Genomic DNA, 16,361 nt, shown 5'->3' on the forward strand with positions numbered 1-16,361 from the left:
AACCTGATTAGGATTCAGCCATGCAGAGCTTGAATGGGGCCGCTGAGAAAATGCATTGTCGGGGTTTCTTCAGTCCCGCCCCGCAACATGCATAACGACTTGTCGGCCAGTGAGAGCGCAGCGCTGTGATAGGGGTTGTTTATGTGGAGTGCTGGGTTAGGGTTCCGCCCACCGAGGTATCTCTGATCGCAGGGCAGACAGGCAGAGAGTGTAAAATGGCGCACAGCTGTCGGTGGCGGTTCCCCGCTCGGCCCGGAGGGAGCAGCAACTCCGGCACCGGGAGGAGAGCGGGCCGAATTAGGGTTACTGCCTCTCTGCGGAGTGTCTCGGGAGCCCAGCCTAACGCGGCGGCGCTCGGACCCGGGTTTGATGCTGCACTACAGGTCTCTTCAGTTATCGGGAGCAACCTGCAGAAATTTCGGGATGTTTTGGGGGAATCGAGCGACTCGAGCAGCGCGGAGGTAAGCACCGGACAGCCCCGGGAGCATCCGCTGACAGAGCCGCGGGGGGCCGCTGGAGACGGGGAGCTAGCGGCAGCTGAGCCCGAGCGGTGCTCGTCTTTTCCCCCGCTGGACGCTCGCAGTCTGGCAGCGGGCAAACTTGTCATTGCCAGGATGCTCAGTTAACTTTGAGTTGGCTCCGTGGCCTTAAACTCGTCTGTAACGTGTTGTAACATCAACTTTGCTCTCGGGGAGCACAATAGTGGCCAGATTTGCGGTCCCTGATGGAGAGAAAGTTTTCTCCGGCTCGTCAGTGGAGTGGGGACATGCTACCATCCACACAGTTTGGATGAAGTGGTGCTAACGCTGGTCCTGCTAGCCCCGACCACAGCAGAGAATTCCCGGTGTTTTCTGTTCTAATCACAGCCCACATCACCGTTAATGCACATTACGGGCACCGGTGTAATTGGTGGTTAATACACAGTGTGTAAGTAACCCGTAACTGCTGCTTTACCAGTTAGCCACTTGGCTTTTAGCTTGATGTGAAGCCTTCAGAGCTGGACGTGTTGCCTTCACATTCACACACATTAACAGTAAAAGTTACCATCACATATTAGCTTTAACGTGTATTTTACCCACCGCACGCTCCTATCTAAACGCTGCCCCGGTGCCTTCCCCGTCTCGTTGCGGTGTATCTGTACGGGACCTTGAAGGTAGCCTGTAATGTGTTTGGAAACAAGACATGTCAACTTGAAGGAGGCGAGAGTACACAATTGTGGTCTGTGACGAGCTAACGTGAACTTAGCGTCTGTCTGCCTGCACCGTCTCCGAGATGGAGCTGCTCCTGATCCGCTGTACCTGCGTCACATTTCTCGTAGATCACCTTTGGGGGGGATAAATAGCTCAGTATTTGCCCTGCGAGCCCCCGGGCTGGCTGTTTGCACTGACGTGTGTGCTCGCCAGGTTAGCTCGCAGGCTAGCTGTCTACATCTCACAGCTACAACTACACCATTATTCTCGTGTCGTAAGCGCCGCTAAAGTTGCAGTTTTGCTCCGGAGGTCGCCGTGTTTACCTCCGGCCTGCATATCGCTGCGCAGCAGGCTTTATAAATCGCAGGAGCTAAAGTTGACTGAGCTCACACGCCAAACTAAACCCTCTCCATTGCTGTTTTACTGTTAAGCTAGGACAGCTACCATGCTACGCACTACGCCACGCTAGCCATCGGGGCTATTGCTGATGCATAGGAAAATGGGAGGTGGACATGTTTTCCCCTTCTCTACAGTCAGTACGTAGCTAGTACCAAAAATAATATCGTGTTTATAATGCTCGGAGGTGAGGTCTGGTAGACCTGCGTGCACTGGAAATCTCCCCATTCAGCGCAGAAGTACTCCTCAGAGTCCATCGGCGGGGTTTGGGGTTCGATTCCGCAGCGTTTTGTCACCAGAAATAAGAGTTGGTAGTGACAGTGCGCATGCAGGGCAGGCTACAATAACAACGAGCCCCTTCTTGACGGACCGTGTGATGTGGGGGTGTGTTCGCCTTAGCGAACTACCATCTTCCTCCTTCATGATGAGCAGCATGCGTTCATTGCAGTGGGAGTACACTGTGTGGGGATGTTTACCAGCAGCTCCAGTAGTCCCAGCACACACCGCGGACTGATGTGGGAAAGCACGCCGCAGTATTTGTACACACACGATTTACTTTTCGCCACCTGATACTGTGAAGTTTGTGTAGGTTTTTGCCGTCGTTTTTGCGGCGATTTCGAATCGTGTTTCAGAGATTTTGATAAGGGTTTCGGATGTTCAGCGCCGCACTGTGCAGTACTTCATGTTAGACTTTTACCTTTTGAGTAGTTTCAGCATACTCGGGAGAAGCATGTATTCTCAGATAACATATTTATGAGGAAATTGCCTCCAGCGGTTCCTCCGAGCCTCTTTCTTTAAGACTGATGGTGATTATGGCAGTATACTGCATGTGCGGACCATTAAATCCTTGTGGAACTTGAATTACACAATAGACGCAGACAAAGCATGCTTATTAAATTGATTTAGAAATACATTTGTAATGAATCAGTGTTTTGGAATTTTCAAGGGAAGCACTGATTTTACTTTGTCTGTTTTCAAATATTTTTTTTTCAAGTTGCTGCTACTCTGAATCATTTATCATGGGATAACAGTGCTTGTTATTTCTACACCCAGGCCAGATCATAAAATTGTACTACAGCTTCTATATCACAGATATTACTGGGAAACAACTTTATGTGAAACATGATCCTCACAGACCAATGACCACTTCAGACAATGCTTTAGAGAATTAGGCGATCGTGGTTTCTGAGATGTGTGGAAACAGACCGCACCATTAAATCCCCACGGAGCCTGAAGCCAGTGGAAGTTGTGGACATAGCTTGGCGATTTCATTGAGGAGCAGCGTAGTGCTCATCTTACCAGACCGGGGCAGGATTGTTCAGGCTCACAGCAGCCTGCTGAGCTCACAGGGCGACCCTGAACAGAGCGCCAGCCGGACACTCGGCCGCCCCTCCTTCCTCCATCCAGGCAGAAAACCCCAAATCCACTTCAGACGCACACAACGCTGTCTGAGAGGCAGAGCAACTTTTCTTCTGACAGCTGCCACTTTGGAATGGATTACTAAGCCTATTGGGGTGGCTCAAAAGGGTGCTTGTTGGCCGTTGCTGTCCAAATCAAGGCATTTATTATCTTTTGTATGTGTGGAGGGAATACATTTTCTTGATCCGGCCAAATTGTTGCTTCTTGTTTTAGTGCTGAGTGCAGTCCATGTTGACTTTGTGTCAGTGTGTGACCTCCACAACCCCACTACCTCCCATCCAGTCTTGCTGTCCACAAAAAAGACTTGGGCTCATTTAGCTTTTTTTTCTGCTCGGTCCATTATATATGTCCTTCTGTTGCATCCATTTGGCTCACATATTATTAGCGATGTTTAATCATTCATACAAAAATGCAGCTGAATAGACGTATCAACCTAAATGTCTCTTTGCCTCACTGGTTTGAGAGAAATGGTGTGTTTGAGCGGAAGAGGCTTCAGTCCAGCAGGTGTTTGGCCTATTTAAATGGAAGACCCCCCCTTCCTCACCCCCCAACACCCGCTTACCCATCCCCGAGACAGCGTGTGGATTGGAGCAGGAAGCTTTGTGTCTGCTTTTATTCTAGCTCTCACAAAGTGCGGGCGGCTGAAAGAGTGCAGGCAGGGATATCAAAGGGTGCGGGGCGACCCCCCTCCTCCGAATGGGACAACGCTGGGTGGAGAATTAGTCACAGACCCTCCCATCCATGGCTTTATTCTGCTACAGCAGGCGGGCAAGGAGCTTTCACCTCTGCTTTAGGAGTTGCCTGACTGGGAGAAAGGCGGCAATTGTGTCGTCTTTCTTACTCTTTGTGTGTGTGTGTGTGTGTGTGTGTGTGTGTGTGTGTGTGTGTGTGTGTGTGTGTGTGTGTGTGTGTGTCCCTCAGACTTTATGTCCTTTATTGCAATCATGAGTAGGCGTGTCTTCTTTGTTTTATTTTGATTAAAACTTCCATTCACATTGCCTGTTGGTTGCGTAGGGGGGGTGTGCCTGCTCGTGGATCCCTGCCAGGCTGTGTGACTGTTTCTTTGTACGTTTGTGTCAAAGTAAGAGACATAACGTGTACATGCACCAATTACTCTGTTTTTGTCAACTGACTGCCTCCGTCTCCTCACATGTGAGGCGCAGGAACACAAGGTATCCCACCCGGGAAACTGTTTGTTTTGGTTCGTGTGCTGTCGAGCAAATGTGAAACAGTTGCACTTAGTGTTTGGGCACTTGGAAAAAAACAAATGCCCACCTTTTGCTTTGGCTTGACGCAGGTCATAAAACGGTGACACTGTAATTCACTTGTGGCCTTTCTGAGCAGATGTGTCATCGGAGGGGCACACCGGAGTATGAGCTCATCTCCACTTCACATTCCAGGAAGGGATGAGGAATAGTGTCTCTACAGTAAATCCAAGGATGAAGCTTCCTGGAATATGTTAAGAAAATATTTTTTTTTTCCCCACTCCAGTTTGGAAGTAGGGTTTCTTAAGCAGTGTCCACTCACATCAAGGTGACTCACTAAACATGTACTCTCATTTAGCATAGTTCCTCCAGGTCTGAGTCACATTCCTGCCATTTTTGCTACTTGTTTAACTGTTTTCTTATGGTAACATGAGTAATTTAAAGGCAGTGTGTGAGATTTTAGTGGCACTTTTGTCCAGGTTTGCAGAATGTAACCAAAACAGTACAGATTTTCTTGTTGTGCCTTATTTACATTTGACAGGGTCCATGATAAAGTGAAGGCCATCTCTTTATCCAAAGATTCATTTCTTCAGTTTGGTTCCAGTAGAGAACGGGTAGCGTCCAGCATGGCAGGATCTGTGAAGACGGCCTGTTTCATGTGTACACACATATATGAAAGAGCTTACTGGGATACCTCAGTTGGGTAGACGAGTTGACTTCCAGTTAGCCTCGACCCAAACATTGTTGTTTGGATCTCCTGTGTTACTCTGTCCATGTGTTGAAATGTCCTTTCATGGGAAAGACACTGAACCTCAGTTTTTATAACTGCCTTGTACTCCTGCTAATGTGTTGGTGCATTTTGACTGCTTCTGGGGTCACCACAGTCGATCATTTGATCTGCATGTTTGATTTGGCACAAGTTTCACGCTGGATGCCCTTCCTGGTGCAACCTGAGCAGTTAGAGCTTAAGGCTGTTTCTCAGGAACCTACCAGTGCTGGCAATAACGACTAATTTTCTAGCGATTAATCTTTTGACTGACTTTTCGATTAATTCGCCAATTTTAACAAATGGTCAGAAATAGAGAGTCAAATGGTTGCTATTTCATTTATGTTCATTTTGGTACATGCCCACAATGGGACCGCATCTGAAATGATGGTGGGCGTGTCACTTGCTCGCCACTTGCTTGTGTCCAGACAACATGAGGCTTTCCTTCAACTGCAGCGCTCTTGATCAGGAGAGGGCAGTGCGCAGCTATTGTGTGCCGTGCACACTCTTTCCAGCGTATTGTTAATGTGTGTAATTATGTTTAGTATGTAACATGGCAGGTGTGTGAGCTCCCAAACTCTTCAGCATGTAGCACAGGTCAGAGTTACGTAGCTGCAGTCTGATTGGACGAATGTGTCACGCCATGGTTGTCTGTTCCCGGAGTTCAAGTCAGAACTTCACAGTGGCTCAGTCACAAGCTTTCTCTTATTACTGAAACAGCTAAGCAAAAAGTATTTAAAAAAACCTTTAAAGCAAAGATAAGCGGTACAATTGCTGAATCTGTTCTCAGTTTTGTTTCACTATATTTAGTTTAGACGTTTTCTGAATGTTTTACGGTCCAAATTCAGAATTTGACTTAATACAAATGAGCTGATCGCAGCTCCGGGGCGACGCACCCAGCATGCACCTCATCGCATTTCACTTCACATAGACATTGAGCGCAATGTTGGGAATTGACAGATCCTGTGGACACGAAACGACGAGTTGACTACGTTGGCAATTCACAGAACCTACAGCTGTGACGAGTGAGAAAACTCCCTGCGTATGAGCTCGCTTCCCTAACCTCTTGGCTGACTAGATTTCCTTAAATCCCGATCCCAAACTTTCTAATGTTGTCCGAGTTTCGTGATCACCTCAGCCCAAGTACCCTTGGTCGCTAGTGAGACGTGTTTGTTATGGTGATGTACTTTACACTTTTGGAGTTGCGTACCTTAGCTTTTGTGTGTATTGCTCATTATATTACTAGTTTTTTGAGGTGTTGTATATGATTTATTTCCGAAAAAGTAAGTTATATTTGGCACAAATGTATGAACTTCGCTGTTCACTGCTTTTTCCAAAGTGTCTTTCTCCTCTGAGCATTAGCATGAAGCTATAGCGTATAAGCCTCTACATAGTTTCATACCTTCGTCACTGAATTATTTACAATACTGCTAAACCTCTTGCCTAAAGCTTAAACTGTTTATTTCACAGTGTACAGAGTTTTCCCGTCGGGTGCTTAACATCCCTGCACTCTCCTGTGGAGAGTGAACTGGGCACACACTGTGGGCAGTGCACCTGGCTAATGTCTCTTCTGAATCGGGATAAAACAATCTGCATAGCTTGCTTTAAGTTGCTGAGTTATCAAGTTATTAACTCAAACATATGTTGCAGAAGTTTTTTTTTTTTTCCCCTATAAGCTGAAGGTAAAATCTTTGAATAGTTGTATGGTACACTTGTATGGTAGCTGTTGCCCCTTCTCTCATTGTACTCCAGACGCTGGGCCACAGTTCCTGGAATTATAATTACCTCCGCCAAGGAGGTTATGTGATCACGTCGGTTTGTTGGTTTGTTGGTTTGTTGGTTTGTTGGTTTGTTGGTTTGTTGGTTTGTTGGTTTGTTGGTTGGTCTGTTGGTTTGTTGGTTGGTTGGTTGGTTTGTTAGCAACATTACGGAAAAAGTTATGGACGGATTGCAATGAAACTTTGTGGAAAGATGGGCCTTGGCCTAACTTTAGAATCCATTAAATTTTGGTGATGATCCGGATCACTGTCTGGATCCAGGAATTTTTTAAAAGATTCTTTATCATTGAGCGATAGGGCAGTCTTTCATATACTTGGGCATAACTCAACAATAAATGACAAGGGGGCTTAGCAAAAAAATTACAGTATAAGTTCTTCAATGACTCTAATGCCGGGCAGACACTGTGCGATTTCGAGGGGATTTCACCGTGATTTTGCCATTGCAGACCACGCTGCGTCATCGTGGAAACATCGTAGCGTCGGGATGTCTGGTCAGGAGGTCGTAAGCCGTACAGTGTGAAAACAATCACGAGGAAGGATTAATTGCTGCTACTTTCTAACCCTAATGCTGCGACCTCCCGATCAAACTTCTGGCGTGTCAGAAATTTTCGCCGTAGCTTTGCACAGTGTGAGTGGTGTTACGTCACGATAATGCTAATGCTAACGTGAAACTATCATAGCTACAGTAAACAATGTATAGTTTACATTAACGTTACCTCAAGCTCCTGATGAAGGATGGACATCCCATAACGACCTCGTCTCCTCAACCATTCACGTACCCAAATCCTTTTCTTTTTTTTCTTTTTTTTAGTTTCAGCACAGAAGACAGCGCACACAACTGCAAAAACTTGCTGCCTGCTCGCCATCTTGCTGTCATGCACGCTGTGGTTGTCATAGGATCTCGGAACCTTTGTTTTTCGTTGTTCACACTCGAGCACGTCGTGCCGTCACACGCCGACTGACGCCGTGGTTGTCAATAATCTTGACTGACAGCAGTCGTACAGTATGAGTGCACATGTCGTAGGGTCAAATAGAGTACGAGTGACAAACCCTGTCGTGCAGTTGGAGCATTTCCCCGACAGTCAGATTTCTAAAATCGCACAGTGTCCGGCCGGCATAAGAGATATCAGCTGCTGATCCAGATCACGGAAGTATTCTGGATACCAGGATCCAGACCAGACAAAAATAGGGGGATTCCGGAGTGTCAGTCACTGTGAGGCGACACACACTGAGATATGAACATGCAACAAACAGCTTTCTCCCATACATTGTTTGTGTTGGGGAGAAATAAAATGTTTTTTTTTATATAATATATGGTTTTCTTATTGTTGTTGGTGACTGATTTGAGCTGTGGCAGAGGTCTGCGCTCTCAGAGTGCCAAGTTCTAGTAACTAAAAATGAATTGAGTCATCCTATCAGCATGCTAATTTCTATCTAATTCTAATTTTTTTTCAACCTTAATCCGCAGAGGCCAATTATGTACCAATAACAGTATGCATGCAATCATAATTAAAAAAAAAAAGTCTATCTGCTCTGTTACTGAAACACATCTGCAGTGGATAAAAAAGTAGTCCGATTCATGTTTCTGTGTTTCAACACTTTTGTATTTATTCATACTTGCAGGAGACTGATGTAAAAGGTCTGCACTGCAGGTTTGGATACAGTTTCTTACAATGCTGACTCATGCAAATTATTGTCAAAGAAATGCCAGAAAGTTTATTATAAATCATCCAAAATTGTATGAGTCACAACAGCTTCTATTGTGTTGCAGAGGACTGTTCAGTATGTGAACAGCAATACTTCTAGTTGTAATTCTTCTCATATAGACACAGCATTACAATAAACTAGCACAGGTAAAGCCTATTCAAAAGCATAATGGATACGTTCGCTAATTGCATAATAAGAGGTTAGTCTTAGAGACGTTCCTGGTGAATAATTTCCCTGCCCATCAAACGGGTATTTAGATTAACACCAGTTGACTTGTCTAACAAGGAAACATTTAACTCAAAATTAGGCGTCGTGTATTCAGACTCAATGTATTCAGTGAGCCTCCTGAAGCTTTTACCTTCAGTAACGTTAAGTCATTGTGATGAGCTGCATTTTCTTCTCAGACTCAGTGGGAATGCAGGGCTGTGGAGCTCTGACGAGTGGACAGTTACAGGGTCTTGTACATCAACTCATCACACACTTCCCTGATTAGTTTGAGCGTTGCTTTGAAACAACCATTGCACCTCTTCACAGTTAGGCATTTTACCGCAAAACTGTTTGAATTTTTCTGTCAGTAAAATTAACCAATTACAATAAATCTGAGACAAATTCCTTGTTTATGCAAACTCACTTAGCAATAGAGATATTTCTGATGCTGAGGTTGAAGAGGGTGTTTTCAGTCTTTGCTATACACATTCTGGGGTCCTCTTGGGGAAAAGACAGGGAAACAATTAGAGGAAGGTTATTACCGGTAAAGCTGACAGGATTTTGCGCTGACTTCTACTCACCTTGACATGTTGGGATTGCTCTGTTCTACCTGCCTCCCTTCACACTCTTGCCTCTTGTATTGCTGTATTTATTGAATCATGATGTTGCTGGACTATTTAAGTAGGTTTTTGATAATTAGTTGCATAGAGAGATCATTGGTTGATTAGTTATGGTACTTTTTTTGTGATCAGTTTCTGCTTTTACTTTTCTACTGTTGTAACTTCTTTCAGTCTTCAGCTGCGCGTCATGCTGCTCATCAGGGCTAACACAACTGATCTAAACTTAAGTTAGGATTACATAATCAGTCGTCAAGTAACCAACCCACAATAAAGTTGTGAATGGGATCAACAACTGCTTCGTCAGGGCTAACTTTTTGGAGTTTATCTCAAGCCTGAGAAACATCCATCATTTGTCTGATGTCAGTCTGATTTCTCCTAAATGCAACTTGAAAGACTGTAAAAGTCCCAGAGAGCACAGGTGGTGTCAGAATGATACAGAGAAATTTCTACAAACCAAATTCTCATCCGTCTAATGACTGTCAGGGACAGTCCCCCGCACATCTCCTGAAAATAACAAGGTTGTTTCCGCTTTGACTCAGATTGCTTTCTTCCTTCTCGATTCTTTTGTGATTTATATCCTGTCATGCATGTGCCAATCACTTCAATGATAGGTGCTGGACCAGGAGGAAATAAAACTGCTCAGAAGAAGATAAAAGCAGCAAAAAGGGTGATCTTGGTTGCTACTGACACCTGATTTTAAAAGCGAGGAAAAAAAGGAAATCTCAGGTCTTGGTGGTAACTTTTGATTTATTTTGTGCATTTTGCAAAGCAGGGTAGTCAGTAACCTTACCTTGGTAATCTACTACGGTGTTTGTTTACCTCTTGAAGTTACCTCCCTGTGCCTGCCCTACTATTGAGCTCATGGTGAGCCTTGTGTTTCACACGCTGCTGCTCAGTGCTTGGCAGCCAGTGGGCGGGAAGCGAGCGAGCGAGCGAGCGGGTGAGCAAGCAATGAGTGAGTGACTGAATATGTGTTTGGGAGCATGGCAGAGAGCAGGAATAAGGGGGAGGAAAGGGGAGCCTTGTCGTGTGTGGGAGGCCTGTTTAGATTGGGATTTGGCAAGCTTCTGCATGAGCATGTTGAAAACCCAAACCCCTTTTATCCTCGGTGCTCCCCAGAGACGTCTGTGCTCCCTCTGTTGTTGTTGGTGCATGTGGTCAAGATGCTGCTTCCTTGTCTCTCTCCCTTTCCCCCCCCCCCTCACCTCTTCTCCTGCCTCCCACAACCCTCCCTCTCTCCTCATTTTGCTCTGCTTGTGTTGCCTGTGCTCCCCTCCCCCGCATCTTCACTTGCATGTCCTGCTGCTTGTTTACATCCTGATGTGCGGTTCATGCACATGTGTTCTGTTCATTTCATTTTCTTACATTCATCTCTTAACACGTGCACGTGTGGGGCGTTTATGCCGCTGAAAGAACGCGTCGATACGCGTGTGTGTGTGTTGTGTTTGTGTGTGTGTGGCTACACGCTCCTGTGCTGTCTGCTCTGTGCACTTGCCCCTAACAGCGCGTGCTGCGTGATGTCATTGACTGCTACTCACACTATCACAGCGAGTCAGTGGCGTGCGTTGGTACTCCGCCCCCCTCTGCTCTGCAACTGCACCAACCCAGCAGCATCTTTGCTCAGCGAGGAGAGAGGATGCTGGTATTGGTGTGAGGAGACTGAAAGAAGAATGAGAGTGGACAGTGAAGCACATAAAAGAAACTAGACGCCGGAATGTGCTACACAATGTGGGATGCTGGGATTAATACTGCCTGCCAGGATAAGCAGCAGCACTGACTGTCTGTTATTGTTGTTTGTTTATATGTAGAACAGATGAAAGACAGTGTTACAGCACACATTATTGCTTTTTATATATTTTTTTAATTAGATCCTAGTGTGTGTGTTTGTGTCAGGCATATTCAAAAATCGGTTGTTCAGAGAGAGTGAGTGTGTGTGTGTGTGTGTGTATCTTACCTTTTAGCTGGTGCAAATTAGTTTGTGTGCAGTAGTGTGCATTGCAGCTGCCCTACAAACTGGGCCAACAAGACTTCGACTGCATCCCCACACATTGCTATAAATACCCATGATGAAATGACATGCTCACCTCCACTCTTAAACACATTGATTGCAAGAAGTAGTGGCACACAGAGGATCCTGAAGATCTTAATCATCCTAGTGATTTTTCCATCACACATCTCAGAGCTCTACGAAGGCACAGGACTTGTTTGCATTTTGTTCATGTGACTTCCTGTTCAGTTCCTTACACATTTTCTTCATCTATCAAAGTGAATAGCTAGAGTTCACAGATGCATTTCAAGGAGAAGCTAAAGCATTGTGAGCACACTCTGTTTCTGAGCCGAAACATTTCACTCTGAGCGTAGCTTAGGGAATTTAGGTTGATGTATAATGATTGTTGTATCTTAACAGGGACACACACAAGTAAATATAGATTTCCGGTCTTTTTCCACATGACCAACCACCTTAGCATTTCTCTGCTCCTTCAGAATGCAGGATGCATTAGTCACCCCTTAAAATTCAGATGTTACAAATTGAAATGGTCTGTTGTGGTTTGAACCTTTTCCAGTTTGTCATACCAGAGAGCACCAGAGTATACCAGAGGCGAAAGTGATATTGAGCACGCCATTACAGCTTTGAAGCAGCAGTCCTCGCTTCAGTCTGATTTCAACAATGACTCAAGTGTTGTGCATCCAAGCCATCTGACAATTATGTATCATAATGGATTCTATAAATACTTCCTGTTAACCAGCACTTGTGTGTTCTTATACTTAACGCCACAAGCATATTGAACCTACATTTTGTGATTTATGTTTTTTTTCCTGTTTTTGTAGGAAGAGGCATTCGGTGGATTTGGAGCTGTGGCTGAGCAGAAGCGAATACAGAGCCCTTCAACAGCTTCATCGGGTAAATTATATCAGGGCAATATTCAGGCAGCTTTAAAAGGAAAGCTGTATTTGGCTCGTTGTGTTATTTTATTGCCCTAATTTTGCTTGTTGTATCATCCGCAGGCCCACCTGCACAGGAGAAAAAGCCCAGAGGCCGCCCCCCACGGATGCTCACTGCCCAGAAAGCTGCTGCAAGTTTAATTTCCCCGTCGTCCCTTCCATCCCCCACACAAGAAAAACCCGAGGGTTCTGAAAGGCCAGCAGAGAAGGTGAAAAGGCTACCCGGAAGGCCGCCTGGCAGTGGGGAAAAGAGAAGAGGCCGGCCACCATCTTCAAGCAGTAAAAAAGCTTGGAGTGCCAGCAGCCATGCAGCGGGAGACGACGGTCGGCAAGCCGGGCTGGAGTCGGGTATGGACACAGAGGAGGATCAGGACCGAAAGGGCACCAAGAGGCTGCCGGTGGGCTCCGCCCAGCCACATGACACTGAGGCAAAGCTTCCCAAACCCAAAGTTACCAACCTGAAGCGGCTGACAGAGACTAAACTCGCCCCTCTCAAGTCACACCTCAAGACGTTGCCGGGTCTACCCAGACGCAGACGCGGACGACCGCCCTCAGCCGAGCGGCTGAAAGCTGAAGCAGCCGCCGCCGCAGCTGCGCAGCTCTCTACCTCCGTTGAATGTGGGGAAGGGAAACACAAGGCCTTCAGAGTTAGAGGTGGGGACAAAAGCACAGAACCACACACGCCTCAGCAGCCCATGCTGAGGACTGTGGATGGTGCTGAGGACCAGGACTCATCCAATCCACCTTCTTCCCCATCTCCCTCCAAGCAAGGCAGGACTGTGGGCCTGAGAAAAAGCCCACGGCATAGAAAACCGGTCAGAATCGTCCCCCCCTCTAAACGCACTGATGCAACCATAGCTAAGCAGCTGCTGCAGCGAGCAAAGAAAGGAGCGCAGAAGCGAATGGAGAAGGAGGCTGGCTCCATTGGAGGCAGCGGGGCAGCCTCCATTGAAGCTGGTATCAGGAAGACCCCGCTGAAGAACATCCGGCAGTTCATCATGCCCGTGGTCAGCACCGTTTCCCTTCGCATCATCAAAACCCCCAAGCGCTTCATCGAAGATGAGGGCAGTTTTGGAACTCCGCCACCCCACACCAAGATGGCACGGTTCGAAACGACTCCCTCAACGGTTTCCACGTCTGCTCAGCCCGCCTCCACCACGTCCTCGTCCCCCTCTCCCGTTGTTTCCACTACAACTGCTGTCGCTAGTACTGGTACCACCCCTCCAGTCGACTTGCTGCCCCCGCCGCCATCTCCCGCCCCTGCCCCCTCTGTTCCATCGACGGCCGCCAATCTGCTCAACAGCAACAGCAACAACGCAGCCAACGGGCGATTTAGCAGCAGCGCGCCATCGTGCGGCTCAAGTGCTATGTCGCAACATTCCTCGCAGCTCTCGTCTGCGGAGTCTTCCAGGTCCAGCACCCCGAGTTTGGATGACTCATCATGTGACTCCCAGGCCTCTGAGGGCACACAGGCTCTGTCAGAGCCAGAGGATCACTCTCCTCCGTCCTCACAGGGAGAGAGGGAGACCACCCTATTACACAGCTCACGGCCTCCCTCGCCTCCATCTGAACCGGAGCCAGAGCATGTTTTGGCAGAGAGGAGTCGGCGAGGCCGGCGAGGGCAGGGAGTCGGTCGTGGAAGTCAGAAGCAGAATGTGAGAGAGGCTCTTCCCACCGGGCCCAAGAAGCCAATCATCAGCCCTCCTACGGGGGTGCTGATGCCTTCCTCTACACATGTAAACTCCCAGCAAGCTTCATCCACAGCCTCGTCCTCGTCCTCACCTCCACCTCCCCCTCTCCTCACCCCACCACAGCTTCCCCAGTCGGGTTCCTCCAGTGCAGCTGCCGTCAGTGAACACCACCCCCAGTCCTCCTGGATGCCTCACCCCATCCCGCCGTTCCTGCCTGGACCCTCAGTGCTGTCCGGCTTGTCAGATAAACGAAGTCGCTCAATTTTGAGAGAGCCCACCTTCCGCTGGACGTCGCTGTCCCACCCGAGGCACCAGTACTTCTCCTCTGCTAAGTATGCCAAGGAGGGTCTCATCCGCAAGCCCATATTTGACAATTTCCGCCCTCCCCCTCTCACGCCCGAAGATGTGGGGTTGCTGCCCCAAGGCGTCAGCGGAGCAGGGGGAGCTGCTCCGGGCTCATTTCCCGCGCCCGGCAGCGGAACGGGAACAGGGACTCGTCTGTTCGCCCCTCTTCACCCTCACACCCATCACCAACATCCACCATCGTCCCGTTTTGACACGCCACTCCAGAAGCGCAGCCCATTGCTCCGAGCGCCACGCTTTACGCCCAGCGAGGCTCACTCCCGCATATTTGAGTCTGTTACTTTACAGTCGTCTTCTGGGAGCAGTGTTGGTTCTCTGTCGCCACACCAGACATCCTCAAGCTCCAGCAGAGCCTCGCGTCGCAAAAAACGGCTGGTCCCCGCGGGGCTGAGAGGAAATCCACGGTCTCCATCCCACTCAATGACCAGACGCAGCAGCCAAGTAGGAGGAGGTCAGATGTCTGTGGGGAAAGGCGCCTCTGAGATGTCTGGGCTGACAGGCTCTGTGTCCAGTAGTAACCCCAGCTCCTTGCCCGGGGTTTCTACAAGTCCACTAGCCACTAGTGCCTTAACGCCTGCTCCTTTCAGCACCTTTTCAACTGTATCTCGGGGTCTGCCCTCACAAGGAACACCTGATAGTAGAAAAGGGGCTGCTGGTAATCCACCTCCTTTGTCATCTTCATCATCCGCTTCTTCGCCGCTCTTCCCTCTTTTTCCCTCCGGTGCGCAGGACACGGGGCGAGGATCCGGGAAAGGAGGGAAAGAAAAAAGCCAGTCAGCTCCCCAGGAACCTGCTCCCAAGGAAAAAGAAAGGGATCCTGAGAAAAACCGAGAGAAGGAGAAGGAAAATAAGAGGGAAGGGAGGAAAGACTTGGAGAAAAGAAGCAAGGTTTCTACACCAGACGGCTCTCCCACTGCACCTTCAAGCTTGTTTACTGTGGATGGGAGAGATACAGAAAGTGCTCTCTCGTCTCTCGCTTCCAAAAAGACTCCAGGGAGGAAAAAATCAACATCAGCTGACATGGTTTCTGACACTGCTTCTCCAGACCCACGTGGGCTTCATTCCACGGTTCCCGGGTCCATTGCTAAGGGGCGTCTGCCTAAGAAAGTCCGACCCTCTGAGAAAGGTGCGGAAACAGAGGATGGGGAAAAAGAAAGACGAAGTACTCCCACTCAGCAGACAGCAGGCCTTCCCGGGCAGCCAGGTAGACAACAGCTACCTGTCTCCTCTCTCGGATCAATGTTGTCACAAGCAGAGAAACATCCTGTGACTGATAAGCGGGTCGTCGGGCTGCTGAAGAAGGCTAAAGCTCAGCTCTACGAGATTAAGAAGAATAAGATGAAGCCTGCCGATCAGACCAAGGTTCAGGTCAGTCGTTCCCATTCATGTCTTAGCTTTAAAGATGTGAAGTCTGAACATAAAAAAAAAAAAAAGCTCCTGGTTCTCTCATTCTCATCATATAGCCACAAGCAAGTGAATTTGACGTGAAGCTGTGAATGTTTGCTATAAATAGAAAGCTGTGTTTGTACTCAGACTGAAATTTGATAAGAGGAAAGTCCCACAGAGGGTGTTACTTAAGGGGAATTCTGTTCGCTTCATACATTATGCAGAAAGCAGCACTGACTCTGCTTTGGAAAGTATTGTCTCTTCAACTGAAGATTTTCTGTTGTGCAGTTAATCTAAAGATAAATTGTGTATTGAAAGTCACTTCACATTGACAACCCATTGCTATCTTCCTCTTTTTCCACTTCACCATCTGCATTGTGATCACGAACAGAATTGTAGTGCTTCATGTTTGCCTCTGTATTTGTTGTCACCGAGATGTTTCTTAAATATTTTTGTGGTTTTTTTGGGGGGTTATCTGTCTGCGAGCAGGGTCAAGAAAGCGACTCGTCAGAAGCATCAGTCCGTGGTCCGCGCATCAAGCATGTATGCCGTCGTGCAGCTGTGGCTCTCGGCCGTAATCGGGCAGTGTTCCCTGATGACATGCCCACACTTAGTGCCTTGCCTTGGGAGGAGAGAGAGAAAATCCTATCTTCCATGGGAAACGATGGTGAGGAATACTCATCTTCCTGC

General features: G+C 47.7%; 1 protein-coding gene across 1 annotated transcript in view; it reads left to right on the forward strand.

Annotated features, from left to right (window-relative positions):
• Nucleotides 1-141: 141 nt before the first annotated feature.
• The window catches only part of kmt2a (lysine (K)-specific methyltransferase 2A), a 35,353-nt gene continuing 19,133 nt past the window's right edge, over nt 142-16,361 (forward strand). The window contains 5 exon segments of the mRNA XM_030107893.1: nt 142-180; nt 183-461; nt 12,118-12,190; nt 12,295-15,653; nt 16,161-16,338. Of these exon segments, the coding sequence (XP_029963753.1) occupies nt 142-180; nt 183-461; nt 12,118-12,190; nt 12,295-15,653; nt 16,161-16,338 (3,928 nt within the window).

Source organism: Salarias fasciatus, chromosome 14 (genome assembly GCF_902148845.1).
Source record: "Salarias fasciatus chromosome 14, fSalaFa1.1, whole genome shotgun sequence".
Lineage (NCBI taxonomy): Eukaryota > Metazoa > Chordata > Actinopteri > Blenniiformes > Blenniidae > Salarias > Salarias fasciatus.